Source organism: Leptonotus elevatus, chromosome 9 (assembly GCF_054856555.1).
Source record: "Leptonotus elevatus isolate MCC_2025b chromosome 9, RoL_Lele_1.0, whole genome shotgun sequence".
In the NCBI taxonomy this organism is placed as follows: Eukaryota; Metazoa; Chordata; class Actinopteri; order Syngnathiformes; family Syngnathidae; genus Leptonotus; species Leptonotus elevatus.
In genome coordinates this window covers 13,271,568-13,292,735 of record NC_141247.1, presented here as the reverse complement: position 1 = coordinate 13,292,735, position 21,168 = coordinate 13,271,568, and the positions used below count along the sequence as shown (strand labels likewise).

Genomic DNA, 21,168 nt, shown 5'->3' with positions numbered 1-21,168 from the left:
CTACTCACACATGTAAACAGGTTATTCCGAATCTTTCAGAAACCAGAACTTTGATATTTCCCATAAAAGGCACACATTCCTTCCAAAACTGAATCCTGAATTATAAAGTGTCTGTAGCAACAATGGATCTTTTTGGGCACTGCCCTCTTTGTCCCTAATAAATAAAACACCTGAGAATGTATAAGTCAGTGTGACCTCAGGCTATTGCTTTCCACGGATACAAACATACACGCACTGAAAACCAATACACTGCCAAAACAAGTTGTTAGTGACAGATGGATAGGCGGGAAGTATGATGAAGGGTGGACACTAAACACATTGGATTGGGTAACTGAACAAAAAGTCAGAAGGAGAAGAAGTGTGAAGAAAGGGGCAACAAAACAACACAAAACTATGAGTTATGACCATATCAGTTCAAGATGACTGAACTGACGTGTTAAGAGGGAAACTTGTTTGCGAGAAGGCAAGATAGAAGATGGAGGACATGAAGGAGAAACATTGCGGGGGCACAGAGAAAGGAAAAAGAAACAAAAAGAACAAGACCCAGCAAAACAATGAAAGCCGCGGGTCATGGAGGACAGCGGTGACCAAAAAAAGAAAAAGAAAATGAAAAGTTTGAACGCAGAGGGAACTGCGCCTTATCGACTCAAGGTGGTCGGTGAGCGACAGTTAGGAGCAGAGAGCGTCATTTATCAGGTCATAGATGCCGTGGGGAGGCGGGATTTCGGAATTGGGAAGCAGTGGTAATGCCAAGTGCAAAGTTATCGACAAACGCTTGTCCAAATGTAACTCTGGCTAGGAAAGCTGCTCATACTAGTTCCGTCATTGCACACTGAGTCCTCTTTCAGTTCTTGTTTGCTTCTTGGAGTTTCTCCCTTCAGTCTATTATTAGGAAGGTAAAATGACTTGACCAGTTTAAGACCTTCCACTATATCTCCCCAGGCAAAGTCCTTTGTCAGGTTAGGCCACCAAACATTAAATGTTATTCCCTTGAATTTAATAATATCCATTCCACTACTTTTGCTTGCTTAAAAAATATGTGACTTCAAACAAAAGGTGCTCTGTCCTGAGTTGCTTGAGACATCTAAATGCAAATATCACATCATCTTTTGTTACGAACCCCAGATGTATTCAGTATACAATAAAACAAAGGAGTTGACCTTTCTGTTGCAATACTTTTGAAGGGCACTGTATATCTCAGTCAAATCTAGATTTTAGAGAACCTCAATAAAATGTACTGATTTTGATAACCTAGAGTTACTTATCCTGGCACATTGCATCCGTGCACTCTAAAGTAAATTCTAAATTCTGACCCTCGTTATTGCCCTCAATGCATATTAACGCCAATGACACTGTAAGCAACACCCTTGGCTTACTTGTCATAGTTGATTAGAGTGATGCAGGCTTACTGGCATCAGGGTGGCACGCTCAAATAATTTACAACTCATTATGGTGATCAGTGCGTAAAAAGCCACACACGCACTCACTGGGAGTAGAGCATGCGTGAGCGAACGATGAACTTGAAGATGTACTCCAGAGCTTTGAGAGTTCGCAGTATGGCCTCACAGTGCTCCCCCCGACTAGAAACGTCCAGGTACCTCTTCAGCACTGACATCAACTTCCTGTGACACAGACAAGACACACAAAAACACAAATGATGGCCAACAAAGTTAAGCATTTCTTCCACAACTCCATTTTAACTTCAATAAAGCAGGAAAGAAGTGTAAAAGTGAAGGAGAGACTAATCGAGGGGAAAATAGTTTTCACACCTGAGCGGACTCCCTTTCACATAGTTCACAGCATTTGTGATAGGTGGTTAAAAAATATACACTCCATAACACATACATCAGTACAATATAGTATTCAAGACCCCTCAAGTCCACGAAGCGCTGATTCCAGGGAAAATAAACATATTGTCAATATATTACCTCCGTAGGTAAAGGCGCTTTCAGTTTTTGTGCAAGTGTACCTAATGAAGTGGCCTTGAACCTTGAGCAGTTGTTCAAATTTCCATCCGTCCAAACTCATAAATAAAGACATGGACCTCCAGAGGTCTACGATTATGGCTTTGTGATGGCAATGAGGAACGCCACAAACTGGCTTAAAACTATATTTAATCCTCTTAAACAATAAAAGCTTCCCTTAAACGACTCTAATCTTACCTAACAGCTATCCGGCCGGAGTTAAAAATATGTCCAGCTTTATTACCATTAAGTCATCCCCAGTTCTGTCTCTGGTGCATGACTGAAAGGCACACTGGAAAAGATTTTATGCATTCCCCTCCCCAATGAAACCAAGATGGGGAGTTTAGAATATAGCAAGAGGGAGTTTTACATAACATCCTGCAAGCTTGCGGGCTGTAAGCTGCAGTGACCCTCTTAAAGAAGGTGAACATCAGCATACAGGCAGAAGAGGGATGGAGCAAAAAGGCAGATGACAAGATGGAGAGGAGCTGTACAACAGGATAAAAAAAAATTTTAAAACAATTGATCAAAATGATCTGTCCTGGTTTACTCATAACGTCCCAATTAACCTTGTTTGTATCTCATCAATTACGCCATTACTAAGTACTATAGTCAAGCAAATGCAACCGCTTCACGTCACCTCATCAGAATCAGTTTACCAAAAAAATAATTAATAAATAAATACAGTTTTCATTTTATCAAACATAAAAAAAAAAAATCTGAGATATAATTCATTTACTGTAATTTAAAAAATGTAGATTAGCATGTTAAAACTGATGCTTAAATTGAGTCACTCGCTCATGTTGCAAGAAATACAACACAATGTTATTGGCCTGATTATTATACAGAATAGTCAGGATACAGATAACTGAAAACAGGAATTGATTTATTGTGTGTTGACATGAAATAGCAGACATCTCTGCAGGCCATGCCTAAATTAGTCTGACATTTTAATGGAGCTCACGAAAAAAAAAAAGGATTTGTAAAGGACAATCTTGCTTGGGAGTTTTAATTGATGAAGAATCAAGGTTCAATGAGGAGTTGTCCTTGCTTCTTATAGCAAGTAAGTCACATGAGAATTTCAATGCATTTTTTAATTAAGTTTTCCATATGCTGTTTTTAATTGGCTAATTACTCTCAGTCAATTAGATAAATGTACATGTAATGTATAGAGTTTTTGTTTTCAATAATATATAAATCTTGAATGCCAATAAAGTTCTAAAATTGAAGTAAGGGAAACTACAAGTCTCAGTAAAAAAAAAAAAAAAATTAATGAATACACCTCTATATTGATTTAGTGCACTTTTATGGCAACATTTCCAATGTTCATACTGGCCTCTAATCACGTGACAAGTGTGTCTATTTTTCAGCTTCCTCATAGACATGCTCATTTCGACAATGTAAAGGTATCAAAAAATATATAAAGCAACATTTATACATTTTGTCCAAAAATAACTCTTGGCATATAAACAGGCGTTGCCTGCCAAGAAATGGATATTTACACAGGCCGGCGTGTGTATTATCGCAAATGCAAAGGTCAAATCACAATAGCACTGCAAGGACTTCATTTACTTATTTATTTATTTATTTATCTAACTTGGAATTTTTTAACCACAAAGACAAGTCAAGCCAGTCAGTCCCCTTGACTAACATAAGCCTAACAATTGATATCCATACCAAAAGCCTGAGTATCAATGCAAGCATGCAAACTCCACACAGGAAGGTCAGAGCCGAAATTCGTACCCTGAACAGCTGAACTGTCAGGTAGACATGCTGACCACTTGGCCATTGTGCTGCCCCAAATTGTAAGCATACATGAAAATAATGTGACACTTGCTCTGGGTCAAGTTCTATTTGCTCGATCAGGTGTTGTGTTGTTTTTTCTTTCTTTTTTGTTTGTTATTGTTGTTGTTGTTGTTTTTTATGAAAGTGACTTTATCTTTCAGAAAAGGAATATCAACCAAAGAAAATGGATCATGATTCAAGACATAACTTACTTGTAGGCTAACGTGGCGCTGAAATGCTGCTTGATGTAGGCCTCCAACACCGTGTTAAAATGCTGAAATTTTCTGTCTGCGATCAGACTTGTTATATAGATCTTGCGGAAGATAAAAACAAAAACGTAGCATGAGAATCCATGTGAAATACTCTGACAGATGATACTTTGGATTTGATGCACACTCACCAAGGCGTCAAACACGAGAATGTCGTAGTCATCTGTCTGAGAATGTTCCATCATGATGTTGAACAAAGCATCCAAAGTGTCCTGAAGGAACTACAAATAAGGAGGAAAAGCTGCTGAATGGGCACGTGAACGCAAAGCCCCATCAGAAATCTGAGTATCCCCAGGTAAGCCACTGTAGCATTTAATTATGAAGTTAACTGAAGTCCTAAAAATCGATTATTTTCTCAGCGCCCCCACTTATCCCCCCACACACTCACACACACACACACTCCTTAGCATCAGGAGAGGGGGAAAAAATATCCTGGCGCCGTGCCTGGCAACGGGAGTTACTGACCTTGACCACCTCCTCTCCATCGATGAGTTTCAGTTTCTCCAGGTTTTCTCGCAGGAGTTCAGGTAGCGTCCTCCATTTAAGAAGCCCCAGGAGGCCCACTGCAAAGAAAACACACAACAAGAGGATTTTATCTCTCAACTCTTTTGTCTTGTTTCAGAATAAACATTGATTAAACCTTTTGAAATGTTAATGACTAGTTCCAAGCATATCTGATTTATTTATTTTTTGTTTGTATCATTTGTTGGCAACATTGTGAAGATTCACCGAAGTGTATCATGCTGTGTTGTGCTTGAATTCCCCAGCGTGTGACTTGACAGTTTGTAGTATGATGAATTAAACCTCAAAGTATCATCCCAGCACTAAAAATCACTTCCATGGACTGGAACAGAAACAACAAAGCCACAGTCTGTTTCCAATTCATTCAGCACATCTATGTCCTCTTGGAATCCTTACATACTGATTGGGTCAAATCAGACCTGTTTTGACATTTGAAGCAATTTTCCCAAAAGTTACCCTGCCATAAATCGGTGTATTTTGTTTTTATGGAACAGTGTTTAAAGGGGAAGTCAACCCCCCAAAAAATTATTGACAATAATATGTTCTATTCAGCCCCACTAGTCTAAATATGGTATTTTGGTTAAAAGGAACCCCAACTGTAATGACAAGATTGCTTTTTTTTAAATGATTTATTTGGTTGTTACTAAGATAACTATGAGATTAATTTTTCAAAAATCATCTACAGCTTAATAGATGTTGTAGAAACATTATTTGGATATACACTGCCATTGTTATTCAGTGCGTAGTGACGTGGAAAGGCGGCTGGCTCTCTGCCGGGCAATGTGAAACGCCTATAAAGAAAGCAATGTAAGCCTCGTAGCGTTCCTAAAGAAACAACCTGCGATCGGGAGAGTCTTCTCGCCCACGCCGTGCTCTCCTCATTCACCAGACGCATTCGAGAGTTTCGATTGTCCCATTAGGAACGCTACGGAGACTTACCTTGCTTTCTTTATAGATGTTTCACTTTTCTCGGCAGAGAGCCAGTCGCCATTCTACGTCACTAAGCACCGAATGCGTTGTGACCTAAACAACAATGGCGCCATCTGTCCAAATAAAGTTTCTACAAAATGTATTAAACTGGAAATGGTGTTTGAAAAATGAATCTCATAGTTATATTAGTAACAACCAAATAAATACTATAGAGCAAACTTGTCATTACATTCGGGGTTCCTTTTAATATTGCGTTTGTGGAATATGAACTACGCAGTAAAATCCTGCAGTTTAATCAATAGCATAAGGCGGACATTTTGCCACTTGTTGTCAAGTGAAAATGACATTAGAAGACAGGTGAGCTGTGATTGGTCGTTGCCTGAACCCTGAGTAACTGATGTCATCTTCAGTCGACAGAAAGTGGTAAAATGGCCGCCCACTGATATGAATAAAAACGGCTGGATTTTGCTGCATAACTCTTATTCCACAAATGTAATATTAATCAGATTGTCATGTTTGGACTAGTGAGGTCACATATAACATATTACTGTCAAGAAATGTTTCAGGTTGACTTCCCCTTTAAGAGGGATCTTGAGATAATCCAGAGAACTGTGTGTGTTTCCACCACATTAGCACAGGTTCCCATAGAAACACTCACCTGTTACACCGTTAATTGCAAGGGGGAATCTTGAAACAGTGGAAGAGTGCAAGACCTGCACCTGCATAAACAAGCACCTGCAATGCAGCAAATACACATTTCCCTTTTCTCTGAAATACTGATTAAAGATTAGCCATCCATTTATTTCAGAGCATTTTGACAATTATGATGAGGGTATTCTATTTTGGCCTGGGTGAAAATGTACCCAAGGAAAATGAACAGTATGTAAGGTTATCATCAAAACCAGCTCTAAAATCATTTAATTCCATCATCAGTGCCGCAACACTTTGACACAAGTCAAGCAAGCGCCTGTGCGACTGGAGGCCTTCTCACTAAAAGATATTGGCTGCCGTTGATTGGAAATATGTGACATATCGAACTGCACATCTGGTGGATGACCTTAAGCAACCCTAGCGATATGCTGAGGGATCGTGTATGTGTGTGTGCGCGTGTGAGGGAGCGTACAAAAACGCCTGCGGCGTAGGTGATTGAAACAAAGGTTAATGTTCATTATGGTGATGGACTTGCTTCCCTGGTAACAGCTGTTGCTTGGCACCTGTGTCAGATTGACTTTACTGTCTGGCATGCATGGGCGGGTGTGTATACAGTACATGTGTGCATATGTGGTGAACTATATATGGCCGTCTGCCAGACTGTGTAGGACAAAGTGACAACACTGCCGGTATATTGAAAAAAAATTATAAAAAGAATGAGGCTGTTGAGTCATTCTAATTTGTAAACAGGTCGACAAAATCACCATTACACAACCAGACCTTCCCCTCGGCTCGTATCATAATAACTTTTAGAATACTACATGACACACCGTGGCACACAATATGTTCCCCAAATCAGGACATTTCACCATGACGTCACACTTCCTGTTGGCAAAAGCAATTCCAATGTCAACAGGTACAGTAATTTCTAGAGAATAACAAGCTTTTTGTTTTTGCCCCACGCCCACAAAAATTTAATCTGAAAACAGTTTAGGAAAAAACAAACATTGTAGATTTCCCGGTTATTTTAACCACTGCCGGTTAAATTCCTAACCCGCCGTTAACTAACCGACTGTTAAATATGCGTTGTTCAAAACATGGTTAGTCACGCTGTTAATTAACGGCACCGTCAAAGTTAACCGTGCCGTTTACGTCACTGGTTAGCGCCGATATCTCCCACAATTCCGCTTTTTGTTTGCTTCTGGGTCGTCGAAAGAAATGGATATTATCGCCGGAAAAAAAGAAGCAGGAGCTTTTCTGTTGACGAAGAAAATGTTATTCAATCAATGGTTGAAACAATTTATGAGTTTTTGTGAAATAATTTATTTGTATTCATTATAATTCATTTTTGTACTGTGTGATTTTTCATTGAATATTTTGTGTAATATTGTTTTTATTTTTGCCAATATTTTTGTAGCATATAATACTGCATGTTTTTGCATGATTTTGTTTCTCATATTTTTGTCAATTTTTTTGTTTAACATTTGTATTTTTTGTGTAATATTTTGATAGAATAGTTTTGAATTTTGTTTTGTTTTTGTATTTACAATACTGTCATAAATGTTTTTTTTTAAATTATTATTATCATTATTTTTATGTTGAATTAAATAATTAGCCACTCTTCACAGTGTTGTTTTCCGTTTGATTATTGACGTGAAAGCAAACAAGAAACATTACAGGTAACCTCTCTTTGGAATCACCTCCCACTAAATGTTGGGCAAGCCCCCTTTCTGTCCATTTTTAGAACTCGTCTTAAAAAACTAATTTTCATTCTTTCTGATTTGACTCATAATGAGACTTGGCATTTTATTACTGTTAAGCGTTTGCGTGTGCGTAAATCTTCATCAGAATAATCACCAATGTCAAAGTCAAGCCCTTGATGGACTCTTTTTATTGCGCTCAAAGGGCATCATGAAGGCAGCATTAGCCACAAACGCAGAATTAACTTTACTGTTAAAAAGTTAGCGGCGGTCCTTAGGTGTGTTAACTTTAACAGCAAGTTAACAGCCGATTAAAGTTAACAGTTTTGAACAACAAAATAACGGCGCTGTTAAAGTTAACAGTCGGTTAAATCTACGTAACCGGTGGTTAAAGATATAACCGAGTTTTGAACAACCGGGCCTTGATGTTTAATGTTACAAATTTATATATAATAATGTAATGGTTTTGACACGATTTGCACACGGAATTAAGAACCGATTAGTATGTTCGACACATGAGTTTTTGGCATGCCAGAATTCCAGGTTACTTCCTTGTTTATTGTATATCCCCAAAGCGTTGCCTAATTTGGAAAAGTACGGTTAAAAACAACTTTCACGATTTACCATGAACCACATAGCATCCCAAATGGTTATTTCTCTGTGTCCGTTTGACTTACGTCTATTTGAAAATACCTTGCACAAATGCCTGTGATATGACAGTTCTAATTACACGCATTATAATATAATTCCTTAGACTAACTGCCTATAATAGTGTATAATTATCAAGTTTGCGTTATTCTCAAAAAATTATGACAAACCAACATTAGTTGAGAAAATACAGCTAAATGGCTTGGATGATTTTAACCTTACCGTCTCAGTCTGATTATGTGAAGTGCCAGTCAGAAAAGAACATGTCAAACAAGGTTATACTTAATTAAATTAATTTTAACCCAAATGTGGCGGAAAATCAGACAGTTAACATGATTGACATTGAGAAACTGAGTAATTGACTTTTCTGTTCCTGGGATTAAAGGCAGGGATTTTTTTAATTAATATTATTATTATTATTATTATTATTATTATTATTATTATTATTATTATTATTATTATTATTATTATTATTATTATTATTATTATTTTGGTGGCTGAAAATGGCTAGTGTGGTATATAGAACTGGCATTAGCTAGTCGGGCAGCCTTACATCTAGCTAAAGTACTCAAAGACAGCCTGACCAAACATTTTATACACACCTGTAAGAAAACACAAAGAAGGTAGAAAAACTTTTTGTCATCATTTCAGTTCAGGTTAGCAGTAATCAATCACTTTTCTGCCACCAGGAAGTATCTTGGCATCAACTGTTTACAAACATAAAATGGTCTATAGGAGGTAGGCCTAATCCAAGATTGGATTATTCCAGTGTCATTTCTCTGCACTCTTCTGCTCTTTCTTTTGTGCGTGTGTGTGTGTATTTTTCTGAACTTGAACGTCCTCTCCTGCCAAATTAAAGTCCCCAGAGTGTCCATATCAAAACAGTGTCACACAAAATGTCTGCTCAAGGCACCAAACAAGCAGACTGACATGCACACAAACGCAGGTTTTTACGCTACCCTGACGACACTTGTATGGTGCATTTGGGGACACTACTTTTGAAAAGAGATCAAGGCATGTTATTATCAGATAGCTATTGTAATTGATGACATGTAAAAGTGATTTACAGTGAGGCTGCGCCATACTGCGTTTTATCTATGGCGACCGTTTATTTATTTATTTATTCATTTATTTATTTATTTAGTTTAATGGGTTCATACAGTAGGCCTACATACAGGTTAGTCCGTGTTTAGAGGAAAGCACACACATATATACAGTTACCATTCTGGGTAAGCTTGGTGGAGCAAACCAGGGTGGAGATGGTGAAGCCGTCTCTGGAGCTGACAGACAGGCCCCCACTGCCGCCGCTCACGTTGCTGGTGCTGCGGCTCAGTAGCGCCCCCCTGTGGAGGTCCCCGTAGTGGTGGCGGGTGGAGGGCAAGGACAAGTAGCAGTTCACATCCTCCATGCGCTTGCTGTCACCCTATGACGCCAATAAGCATGAGTCATCCTCTTATACCATAATTTTAAGTTTCAAAATCAATCTATTTATTTTTTGTATTCTTATTTTCAACTTTGGGCAGCATGGTGAGCTCGTGATTAATGCACCTGCCGTACAGTTCTGAGGTTGGGGGTTTGAATCTCAGCTGCAGACTTCCTGTTAGGAGTTGATTTGAACATATATATATGTATATATATACACACACACACACACACACAGTGTATGTGCCCTGTGATTGGCTATTGTGAACCTGCCTCACACTTAAAGTCAGATCCAGCTCACCCACAACCCTAATGAGTACACGCACTATAAATAATGAATGGGTGGCTTTTCAACTTTATTTGCACATTCTCCAATACTTTAAGATTAGCACCAGCTCTTAGCCGGCCCCTGTGCCCACTTTACTACAAAGCCAATAGTCTATTGAATGAGTGGAGGGGTCAGGGAACAAGCTTGAAGTAGAACAGGGATTGAGTGGAGTGCTTTGATAACAGGAGATCACTGAGCAACAGGGCACAGGGAGACCATCTATGTGGTCTCAGAGTACATCACAAGTAATTAATCTTCACTACAGTTGACATTTAATCAATAAGTGGAGTCAATCTTACCAGTGCTCATTAACCAGGAAATCTATTTAGCTTCTCTCAGGCTGTTTGGGTGGGCCAAATGTCACATTCAGATGCCGTGTACACCCACAACTTTTACCAGGTTACAAGTCGGTGTCAAATGAAAACTTTTTCTATCAAGACATTTTTAATAGCTGATTTTTAGGGAGGAGAACCAGGTGCAATATAATTTAATAACTTAAACATAATCTCCACACAAGACAAGTCACCCAAAAAGTATTATTTATTCACTACAAATAATGTTCCTTTGTTACACTATCACTGCCAGCAATGTACAGTACAGTGGCAGGCAGAACAAGTAAAAGCTTGTCCACAAGATGCAATACAGAACTCTTGATAATGTAAATGCCCAGTGTGCCGGATTAAAAAACAGAGCAGGCCTTATGTGGCCTCAAGCCATACTTTGCCCAATTCTACACTACACTGACTAACTCTTTAAATGAACAGGGAAATCACAAATATTTAACAGTAAAGATCAGAATATGCTTCAGATATGTTGTTTTTGCCGCATCTCTCCAACTGTGACACATCCGTCGGTAAAAATAGCATCACAAAAATATGTACCACAGCAGACTGCATTATTGCTGTGACGGTTTGAATATTGTACAACATGTTGTGACTTTGTGCAAAACGATTACTCAGTTGACATAAAAGGCCTGTTTGAACAACAAGAGACCGGAACGAGACAAGACGATGGTTTCAAAGAGACACAGTCAAACTGTGAGTATAAATACAGCATAAAAGGCCTTGAGGTGTCTCACCGTGGACTGGTTGCCAACCAATCACAGGTCACACAAAGACAAACAACCATCCAACTGGCAGAAAACCCACACAAGCACCCGGAGACCATACAAGCGCCACACAAGAAGTCCAGAACCCCGATTCGAACCCCTAACCTCATACTGGCAGATGTGCTAACCATGCCCCTACCGCGCTACACCCGCCTTATTATAAGTGAGTTAGTGAGGTCGCTGTTATTTGGCCAAATGGTTTGACTGATGATTGCATATCGTTTCATCAAGTAGCCTCTGCGCATCAAGTCTGTCCTACTTTTAAAAGAGAGGCATGAGGGACATTTGAGTAAATGTCATTTGAAAAATCTTTTTAAAATTCTTCTCAAATCCTAACCTTGAAGACCACAAGGTCATGAAGTCCATCCTGTAGAACCGTCCCGTTGTTCTTCATCAGACGGACAAAGGCCATGGCAAACTTCTTTTCACTCTTGTCCTTGGCTGCAGCACCGCATAGAGGACGGACAGGGTGAGAGAGCACATCGGGGAAATAAAGAAATAAAGTGGCGGAGAGGGACATGACAGATTCCTGTATAATCAAGTGTGTGTGTAATGACGCCTTTGGTCATTTTGCAAATTGCTTCCAATCCTTTTGTCCTTTTCCGTGTCACATTATGCTCGGGGGAAGAGGGAGGAAGGAAAAGATGCAGGCATACTGTAGGCAGACAACTGTCACACTCACACTCTTGAGAGGAGCGGTGTCTGAACATGAAGCGAAGATGGATTTTGTGCATTTCCTCCAGAGGGACGGCCACCTGGAGGACAAGAAAATACATCATCTTTCAAAAAGTTGTAGCCCACTCGTGCTTACACTTTTGATGACAAAGCTTTCACAACTGAAAGGGGAAGTAAATAATGATACGAATGCAACAAAAACACACCTTAAATGTCTCCATCCAGCGGGGTTGTTTGACTTGGTAGTAGATGACTGATCTGTATTCACTAGTTGCCTTATCCCCTGCTCCAAGACAGATGGAATTCTAGAAATGTGGAGAGAAAAATAGGCTGATTGATATACAGTGTACAGTTGTGCCTTGACTTACGAGTTTAATTCATTCATCGATAATACTTGTCTGAAATCACAAATGAATGGAAACACTATTATTCCATTTCAACGCTCCAAAAAATACTTAAATACATTTTTTTTTTAAAGGGGAAGTCAACCCCCCCCCCCAAAAAAATTATTAACAATAATGTGTTTTATGCAGCCCCACTAGTCTAAATGCAGCATTCTGGTTAATATGGTGTTAGTGGAATTTGAGTTAAGCAGCAAAATCCAGCAGTTATCAATATCAGAAGGTGGCCATTTTGCCACTTGCTTTCAAGTGAAAATGACATCACAGTTGCCCATCAGAGCTCAGCTTCAGAAAACAGGTGAGCTGTGATTGGTCGTTGCCTGAGCCCTTGGCAACTGTGATGTCATCTTCAGTCAGCAGCAAGTGGCAAAATGGCTGCCCCCTGAGATGGGTAAAAAACGGCTTGATTTTGCTTCATATTCAACAAATGTAATATTAATCAGAATGCCATGTTTAGACTAGAATTGTCAAGAAATAGCAAAATAAGAACAAACATTCAGTAATAGGCTTTATACAGCCGGAATTTTGGAGCCAATCACCGATCAGCGAGTTTAAAAAAAACCCAACAACAATCTTTTATATGGTAATGGCATTAGATTCCTATGCAGGTGTGTGTATAGCCCCTCTCACTTCCCATTACGCCTCCTGCTGCTCACCTGTACGACCTTGCCCTTCTCATCACACACGCACATGATGACCTCCACGTTTTTCTGCGTGGTCTTGTTGTACTTGTCAAAGTCGCCTCCCTGCAGCGTTAGGTAGATGTCGTTGCGCACGTCCCCCGGCATGATGATCTCGGGGAAGCCCAGCTTGCGCGCAACCATCGTGCTGCGGTCCACCAGGTGAGGGTATTCTTTGCGAATTTGAACGACGTCGCCAACCAGAGCCTTCATGGTCACCCACAGTCCTGGAAAGACCACATTTGAAATGTGTACTTTTGTAGCTGTGTGGTTGGCTACAAATGAGAACTCAGGAATTCCTCATTTTAGATGTGATCTCACTAGTATAAAAATGACATTCTGATTAATATTAATAATGAATTACATTTGTGGAATATGAGTTATGCAGCAAAATTCAGCCATTTTTATCCATCTCAGGGGGCAGCCATTTTGCCACTTGTTGTCGACTGAAGATGACATCACAGTTGCTCAGGGCTCAGGCAAAGACCAATCATCTGTTTTCTGAAGCTAAGCTGTTGATTGGTTGTTACCTGAGACCGGAGCAACTGTGATGTCATTTTCATTAGACAGCAAGTGGCAAAATGGCCGCCTTCTGATATTGATAAAAACTGCTGGATTTTGCTGCCTAACTCATATTCCACTAATGCAATATTAACCAGAATACCGTATTTGGACTAGTGGGGCTGCATAGAACATATTATTGTCAAGAAATTTTGGGGGGGTTGACTTTCCATTTACGGTCTTGTCATATCAATATTTTCACTAGCTAAGAAAAATAAGAATGTAATGTAATTGTAGTTTCTCCTCACATCTAACATTGCCTTCTCAATCACAAAGTCCTAACAAGCTAGAGTAAAAAATAACACTGTTGCAAACAGTATAGTAATAATTTAAGACTTTTTTGTCATTGTGTGTCATTATTAATGCATCTGCAGCTTGACATCTGATTATGTAACTATCAATTAAGTTTTTCTTCTGGCAATGATTTCCCATAATGGCTGCACTATAGAGCGAAAGAGCAATTTATGCACTCTATAAGGTTTATTGATGCAGTATGATAAACATTTAAAAGGTTTATGAAGCTGAAGGATTAGCATCTTAAAAGAAGGATTTATTTATTTATTTTTATCTGTAGTGACCTGCTGCAGAGCATCTTGGGGTTTGGTGATAAACCGAATCAGATTTGAAAATCTTACAATCATACCGTAGCGTACCGGTTATACTGTAGGAGTTTACGGCATACAAACAGATCACAATGGGGTAAAAAAATATAAAAAATCTGATTATAGTGTTTTCATTATCATGTACATTTTACAGCCATAAAATTCCATGGATCATAAGTTCAAAATAAGGAACATTATTATAAGGTCTGAATTTGAACATTTCAGAAATCCATTCATCACACAGAAGGCAATCCACTATATGTGAGGAATGATAGCATAATATTATAGAATTACTATGAGTAGCATTTTGAAATATTTAACCTTGAAAGTAAAAGAAAAATATGAGAAGCAGCTGCTTTGATGAAAAGATGCAACAAAACAGAGCTTAGGAATGGATGAAAAGTGAGGAATGAAAGATTGCCCTCTTTGCAAAAAAAAAAACCTTATTTCAAGGCTAATCACAGCAGTTGAACCTCCAAGATTCATTCTGTGACTCAATTCGAGATTAGAAATTATACAGTGCTTGTCCTCATTAGAGTGGTGGTGAGTGAGCTATCGGCCATTTGCAGTCTTAAATTAACCTAATATGCCTTTTGGGGGTATTTTTCATATGTCCTCTTTTAATAATTATGAATAATGGAGATGACTTATTGTCACTTCAGCCATATTCATTTGTGGCAACATCAACCAAAATAGCAACAACAACAAAAAATTGTAGGGCTATAGGTTTCACAAGATTTCAGGTTTTACATTTTGTGCAACTTTTGCATGTTTTTTTTTTATATAACCACTAAGCATTTGACTTTTGAGGTTCCAATGCACCCATTTTCACTGTGTATGAGAAGCAGAAGTGTGCAAGTAAGGAAGAAAAAAATAACTCAGTGGCCTCAGGTGTTCCTTTCCTATCAAGGTGGTGTTCGGGGCCCTTAGGATTGTGGACATGTGATCCTAATGTGTTCGCTCGCAGAGCAACTGGGGAAAAAAAGCCCTTTACTCTGTATTTCACATTGATGGTGTGAGTGCTCACAGCAAGACTGGAAGTGCCAGTGGACGACTGTACCTTGACCACCGCTGTCTCCCCGGGACGTGGTCACTTTGTTCAGAAAGGTGTGGAGAAAGTCGTTCTCCGCCACCACCCTGCGCACACGCATACATAAAAGCATGAATACATTACCGTTCAAGTGCACTGACGCAGAGGTCTTTCTGCTCACAAAATGACATTTGACTTTCACGAAGAGCTGAAGATTTATGAGAAAGAAGAATGAGCACATACGGGGAGAAAGGGATGAAAAACTGCTTCTCCTCGTCGCATTCAGCCTTCCCTTTGATGATGTCACTGATGTCCATCACTGGGAAACAAGAAAAATTTACGTCTGTGGTGACACTATTGTGGAGGGCAAAAAAATGTATGGCTGAGCTTTGGACCTGTATTTTTATTTTATTTTTTGTCTGTGCCTGAAAAATTGACTTGGCATCTCACGGTTACACAGTTTATTATTTATTTAACGCTACATAGCAGCAGCAAACTTCACAACATCTGGCCACCATCAAGTCATGCTTGCTTCCTTGCAGTTGGCGGACAATAGCAGTTGGTGGCGCTAATGCACCATGAAGCTGGTGTGCCAACTGCCGATTGACCCCCACAGAAGAACAAGGACAATACATTAGGCACAGTTGTATTGTGTGCAAGGAGTTCCCGTATTTGCAGGTTATGTGGAGAGAAAATGCTATTCCTGTGTTTATACAGTACAAATACTGTTGAGTGCAATTTTTCTTGCGAAAAAACATGGAAAAAAACAAACACATTTTTGTATTTTTTCTGAGGATGCCTGGAATGCATTTCCATTCATGTCAGTGGATAAATATGACTGAGACGCAGGTGTTTTGAAATACGGGAGGTTACAGAACAAATTGAACACAAATTTGAAGGCATCAATGTAAACTACACTATAGCTGAACAATAGTTTTCCTTGACTTCTGATTTCAAAACTAGTTATCCATCAATTTGCTGTGTCAGATGAAGTGATTACTTTTCCCAGTCAGAGCGGTCCACTGAGGAAAACCATAACTACAAAGTGGCCCGCGACAAAAACGAGTTTGACATCCCTGATTTAAGTCTTGAGTGAAGCTAACACTATACAGGAGGGCTGCTGAGATTCAAATCTTGAACCTTATGAGGCCGGCGTGCTAACCTCTATTCCTTCACTTTGTATTTAATATAGCTAAAAAATAATAATAATGATTAAAAAAAAAATAATAAGAAGAATAAGAGAAGGGATCTTTGGTCTTGTACCTGCCACTCCAAAAGGACGTCTGAGACCCTGAGTGCATTTCTTGTTGCTCTCTTTCAAGTCCATTCTGCCCACTCGGACTATCTGACAGATGAGGTAAATCTTCTCCCTGCTCAGGTCCTTATTCCCTAAATCCTGTCAACAACAACAAAAACACACACATCGTTTGAAAGCACAGGCTCATTCAAGTGAAAGAAATCGTAAGAATCAACAAACAGACAGATAAAAGTTACTCTATGGGCAATTTAGGATAATGAAACGTCTCAGCTACTAATACAGTAGATCACTATTGCCCCCTTGTGGTCACTTACCGTAAAGACGACTTTCAAGTTGTTAAGCATGTCAATTTCTTTAGGGAAGCCTTTGCTGCCCCACCGAATCAAATAGTTTTCACTGCAAAAGATAGAATAACAATTTAGAAGATAGCACATGGAAAACAAGCCTACCAGAATCAAAGTATGTGTTCTGTGCTGATTACTCTAAATGAGGTATTAAGTTGTAGTAGTAATAATAATAATAATAACTATTATTATTAATAACAATAATAAATAAATAAATGTTTTCAAGGACATTTGAATAGTAATAATCACTGCGGGTATTTCTGTATACTGTACATACATTTAAAAATAACTTCAGTTAACACTATATTATTATTTTTATGTTACTATAAATGATAGATGATGATTTTTTGTTAAATTTACCATAGAAGTTCATCTCAATGGTTTTGAATGTTGTGAAAAGCTCAAATTATTTTAGAAGTTTGGCTCAAAAAGTGAAACACATCAATATTATATTGATTAACTGAAATGATATATTTATCTGTCATTGTTTTCTTTTTTTAAAGAAATGTTACTGTATACATCAAAACGGTATTGGTGCATGGACTACTCAAGAGTTAAGTACTTCACTAACGCAAATCTAATAACAATCCAAGTTTCACTTTTTTAATTGACCTTTAAATATCCACAATTTGTGTGCTTATAAAAGCATAATAGTTGTCTACATGGACCCAAAAAAAACAGTATCTGCTTCTTCATGTTCTCAGGAGTGATGACTAAATGTTCATGAAAGTGTAATTTTCCAACTTTTCCACTAGGTTGAGCCGCAACACAATTTTGCTGCTTGTTCTTCCAAATGTGTATTGGAATACATAGGGGACAGAGAGATGCATTGGGTCATCAACAACCATGCACTTGTTTCATTTTGAATTAATATAACTTACAGTATTTTACTAACTTTTCTGTACACGATATAATACCCTCTCTTGTGGATACCGGTGCATCACAATTTAAATATTTACAGCTATGTTATAGCTTGAAAGGTGCAAGGAACTAGTGTCTCCAACCCTATATAAAACCACACTTGAAAATAGATCAATTGTGACAGAAACATTTGCCGCATGTTTCTTGGTGAAGTGAGATTTGAAGGGAAGATTTGTGGATGCCGGTCTGGAAGTGGCTGATCTTGCCGCCATGACAGTGAAAGACGGGGCTTAACATCAGCACTGTCAGCAACCTCCATGTGCTGCCAGTCAAAATGTGCAGCACTGTAATTTGTCTTTTTTACTTTATTATTTCTGGCATTTAGTGAGGCTTCATCATGTAGGAGGCACAGGAAGGCAGATTTAGTGCACGGATGGAGTTGCAGTGTGTGTGCGTGTGCGTGCGTGCGTGCGTGCGTGTGTGTCTGCTCCTTACAGCCAAAAGCACAAGCCTACAAAATGATAGTCTTAATAGTGCTATTGTGGTCACTGTATGCTCTTCAAATGTCTTAAAAATGCTTCATTGTTGTCTAATTATGTCAACAGAAAAAATAATAACTCAATATTTCCATTACAGATCTTTGCAAATGTATTCACCACCCTCAGTTTTTTACCCATTTTGCTACATTAGAACTACTCATTTAAAATGTATTTGTTGGTTCGGCACAAAATAGTTTTAAGTTTTGAAGTGAAGTGGGTAATATACTGTATATGTAAAAAATAATTTTACAACATAAAAAAAAAAACTTGAAATTGCCATGTGCATACCTACTCACCCCTTAAAGTCAGTAATTTGTAGAACCACCTTTAGTGGCAAACCCTGCTTTAAGTCATTTTTGATATGTCTCTATGAGCTTGCCACATCTTGCAAAAACATCTTTTCACATATCTTTCCACATCTTTTTATAAAGAGGCATTCACATTCCAATATGTGATATGACCTTGTATTCTACCCTATAATGTTGAGCAGTGAGCACCATCCTAATTACAGACATCCATTGTGCATATGACAACTAATAATGCCCCAAATAAACGATTATTCCAATGCCCATTTATCAGTGTTTAGAAGAAAAAAAAAGAAGTCACGGTGATACCTGATGATTGTTTGTTGGTTCGGGTCGTAGAGGGACATGAAGAGCTCTGAATCCTCTCCCACACGACACACAAAGTTCCTGACAAAGACATAGAGGCTGTGTGTGGGTGATGACTGGATACGTGCTGAGAAGCCGCTGTTTTCTGTCTGAACGTTGGACTGCAAAGTAAGAAATGTTCAGGTTAACTTGGGGCATTTACGACGACGCCTGTCACATTCACCCATCGCCGTTATTGACATGGATGGCGAAGGTCTCACATAAAAGCTGAAGATTTAATCTTATTCAGCTAATGAATTGCTGCTGAGATGTAAAGTAGGCCATAAGGACCTTAATTTAACCCCATCCAATTTATAATGATGTGAATGAATACTTAGCACTTCAGACATGATTAGCACGTCAAATGGACATATAGACGTTTTCATGCATTTTAATTTGAACATGCCTTTGTGAAAAATAGAACGCATATTAAATGATAGGGATTGTCCTCTCTTAACTTTCCCTTACCTGCTCCTCCTTAATGCGTTCATTGATCTTAGCAGAGGCCTCCTCATGGGCTCGGAAGAGGCTAATGACACTGGCCTGCTCTGGGTCCAAAATATTCCCATTGTCATCTCGAACCACCTGATCCAACTCCAAAATCCTGCAGCGGTTCAAAGCGGGTAAGACAAAAGGATTCATGAATGCATTCTTGGTCATTTATCTTATTGTGCAAAATGTTTAAATAACTTTTGGCTTTAAAATATACACAGTACTAGACACGTTATGTATTGCACCATTCAAAAACATTTAGCAAAACAGTGATAGTGAAATGACAAGAAAATTGCTATCTGCGCCTATAAGGACACATTAAGGACACATTTCTCTCGCACTTAGAAGCAATTTCCACCTTACATAATATACGTACAGTATAAAAACAGGCTGCATAATTCATGTAAAGCTGCAGTAAGCAAAAAAAAAAGTTTTTTGTTTAAATGTGCTTCAGGGTTCTCACTGACACATTATCATATTATTCCATTGGTGAGTGTTTCATACTGTACTTCAGTTAATTGCAAATATGGAGTATTCCTATTTCTATTTGATTATATTGCTAACAGATCTGCACTTTGAAAGTTTGAAGGGCTTGAATGAATAATTTTGGAGTAAAATGAGGAATTGTACCTTTGACTGCCAATAAGCAAGAGCATTGACGTAAGGGTTCGAGTGTTGGTCAGCATGTCAAATAATGTATATTTTATTATTATAGTCTGTGTGTGTTATGCTTACTGTCCGAACATTATCATCAATTGTAGGAGAAGGTTGTGTTTTATAATTAAATGAATGACACCGAGGCTCCTAGAAGATGTTTGCTATAGGTTATATGCTGATTATACCTTCTACACTAAATATGATGTAGGCTATATTAACTATATAGTACTTGATCATTTCATATTAGCTGCATGAGAAGGGCAGTGATGCCTAGAGATATGAGTTCAATTTGTTCCGTGACCAAGTTCGCAACCCAAAACATTTGTATCCCAAGTCATCTTTCCCAATTGAAATCAGTGAAAATGCCAGTAATCTGTTCCAGCCTCCCCCAAAAAGAATATATATATAATATTGTATTTAATAGAAACATACAGTAATTATATCAGTTAAATAGAAAGTACATTAAACCGTTGTTGCCACATTTTTTGCTTCAATTCAATGGACATTGCGCTGCTTCTTCTGGTATGTGCACATTGGCCACCTGAGGTATAAGCCTACATATAAGTCGCTCAAAACTCCTCAGTAAGATGTTGTAATATTTGTCATTCTCTGCAGAGGATAAAGAACATATGCCTGTGAATACTGTTATCTTATCTGTTTGTATGAATTGCTCTACCGTTCTTGTTGAAATAACACCTCTCCATAGCATTTCACATTATGTGTTACCATTAAGATAGTGAACTTATATGGGATTGTATTAAATACATGTCGTAATTTTCTTTGTTTTGTGTTTAGTTTGACTATAAACTTGAAATTGCATTTGGGAGTTGCATTTAACGGCTTGATGACACTTAAAAAAAAAACACACGCACACAAAACTGTCCCAACAACTCCTATTTTGATAAACTCATAAGTAGGGATGTTCAATAACACTTTTTTTACAAGCTGATACCGATACAATACTCTTAAGTAGTCACGGATACCAATACCACTACTAGTAAATACAATTCTCCCCAAAATGACAGATGAATAAAAAAAAAAAGATCTATACATTCCAATATAGTATTTTCCCCCAAAAATAATAATTGAAA

At 38.4% G+C, this 21,168-nt stretch overlaps 1 protein-coding gene across 1 annotated transcript in view; it reads right to left on the bottom strand.

The window, feature by feature from the left end:
• dock2 (dedicator of cytokinesis 2) overlaps positions 1-21,168 on the bottom strand; it is a 106,484-nt gene that overhangs the window by 82,207 nt on the left and 3,109 nt on the right. Inside the window, exons 7-21 of the mRNA XM_086084226.1 lie at positions 19,397-19,532; positions 18,893-19,050; positions 16,849-16,930; positions 16,540-16,672; positions 15,520-15,595; positions 15,307-15,383; positions 13,060-13,310; positions 12,209-12,307; positions 12,010-12,082; positions 11,665-11,768; positions 9,691-9,892; positions 4,484-4,581; positions 4,150-4,239; positions 3,962-4,062; positions 1,488-1,622 (exon numbers count right to left, since the gene is read on the bottom strand). Coding sequence (XP_085940352.1) covers positions 1,488-1,622; positions 3,962-4,062; positions 4,150-4,239; positions 4,484-4,581; positions 9,691-9,892; positions 11,665-11,768; positions 12,010-12,082; positions 12,209-12,307; positions 13,060-13,310; positions 15,307-15,383; positions 15,520-15,595; positions 16,540-16,672; positions 16,849-16,930; positions 18,893-19,050; positions 19,397-19,532 — 1,815 coding nt within the window. The remainder of the gene's footprint in view (positions 1-1,487; positions 1,623-3,961; positions 4,063-4,149; positions 4,240-4,483; positions 4,582-9,690; positions 9,893-11,664; positions 11,769-12,009; positions 12,083-12,208; positions 12,308-13,059; positions 13,311-15,306; positions 15,384-15,519; positions 15,596-16,539; positions 16,673-16,848; positions 16,931-18,892; positions 19,051-19,396; positions 19,533-21,168) is intronic.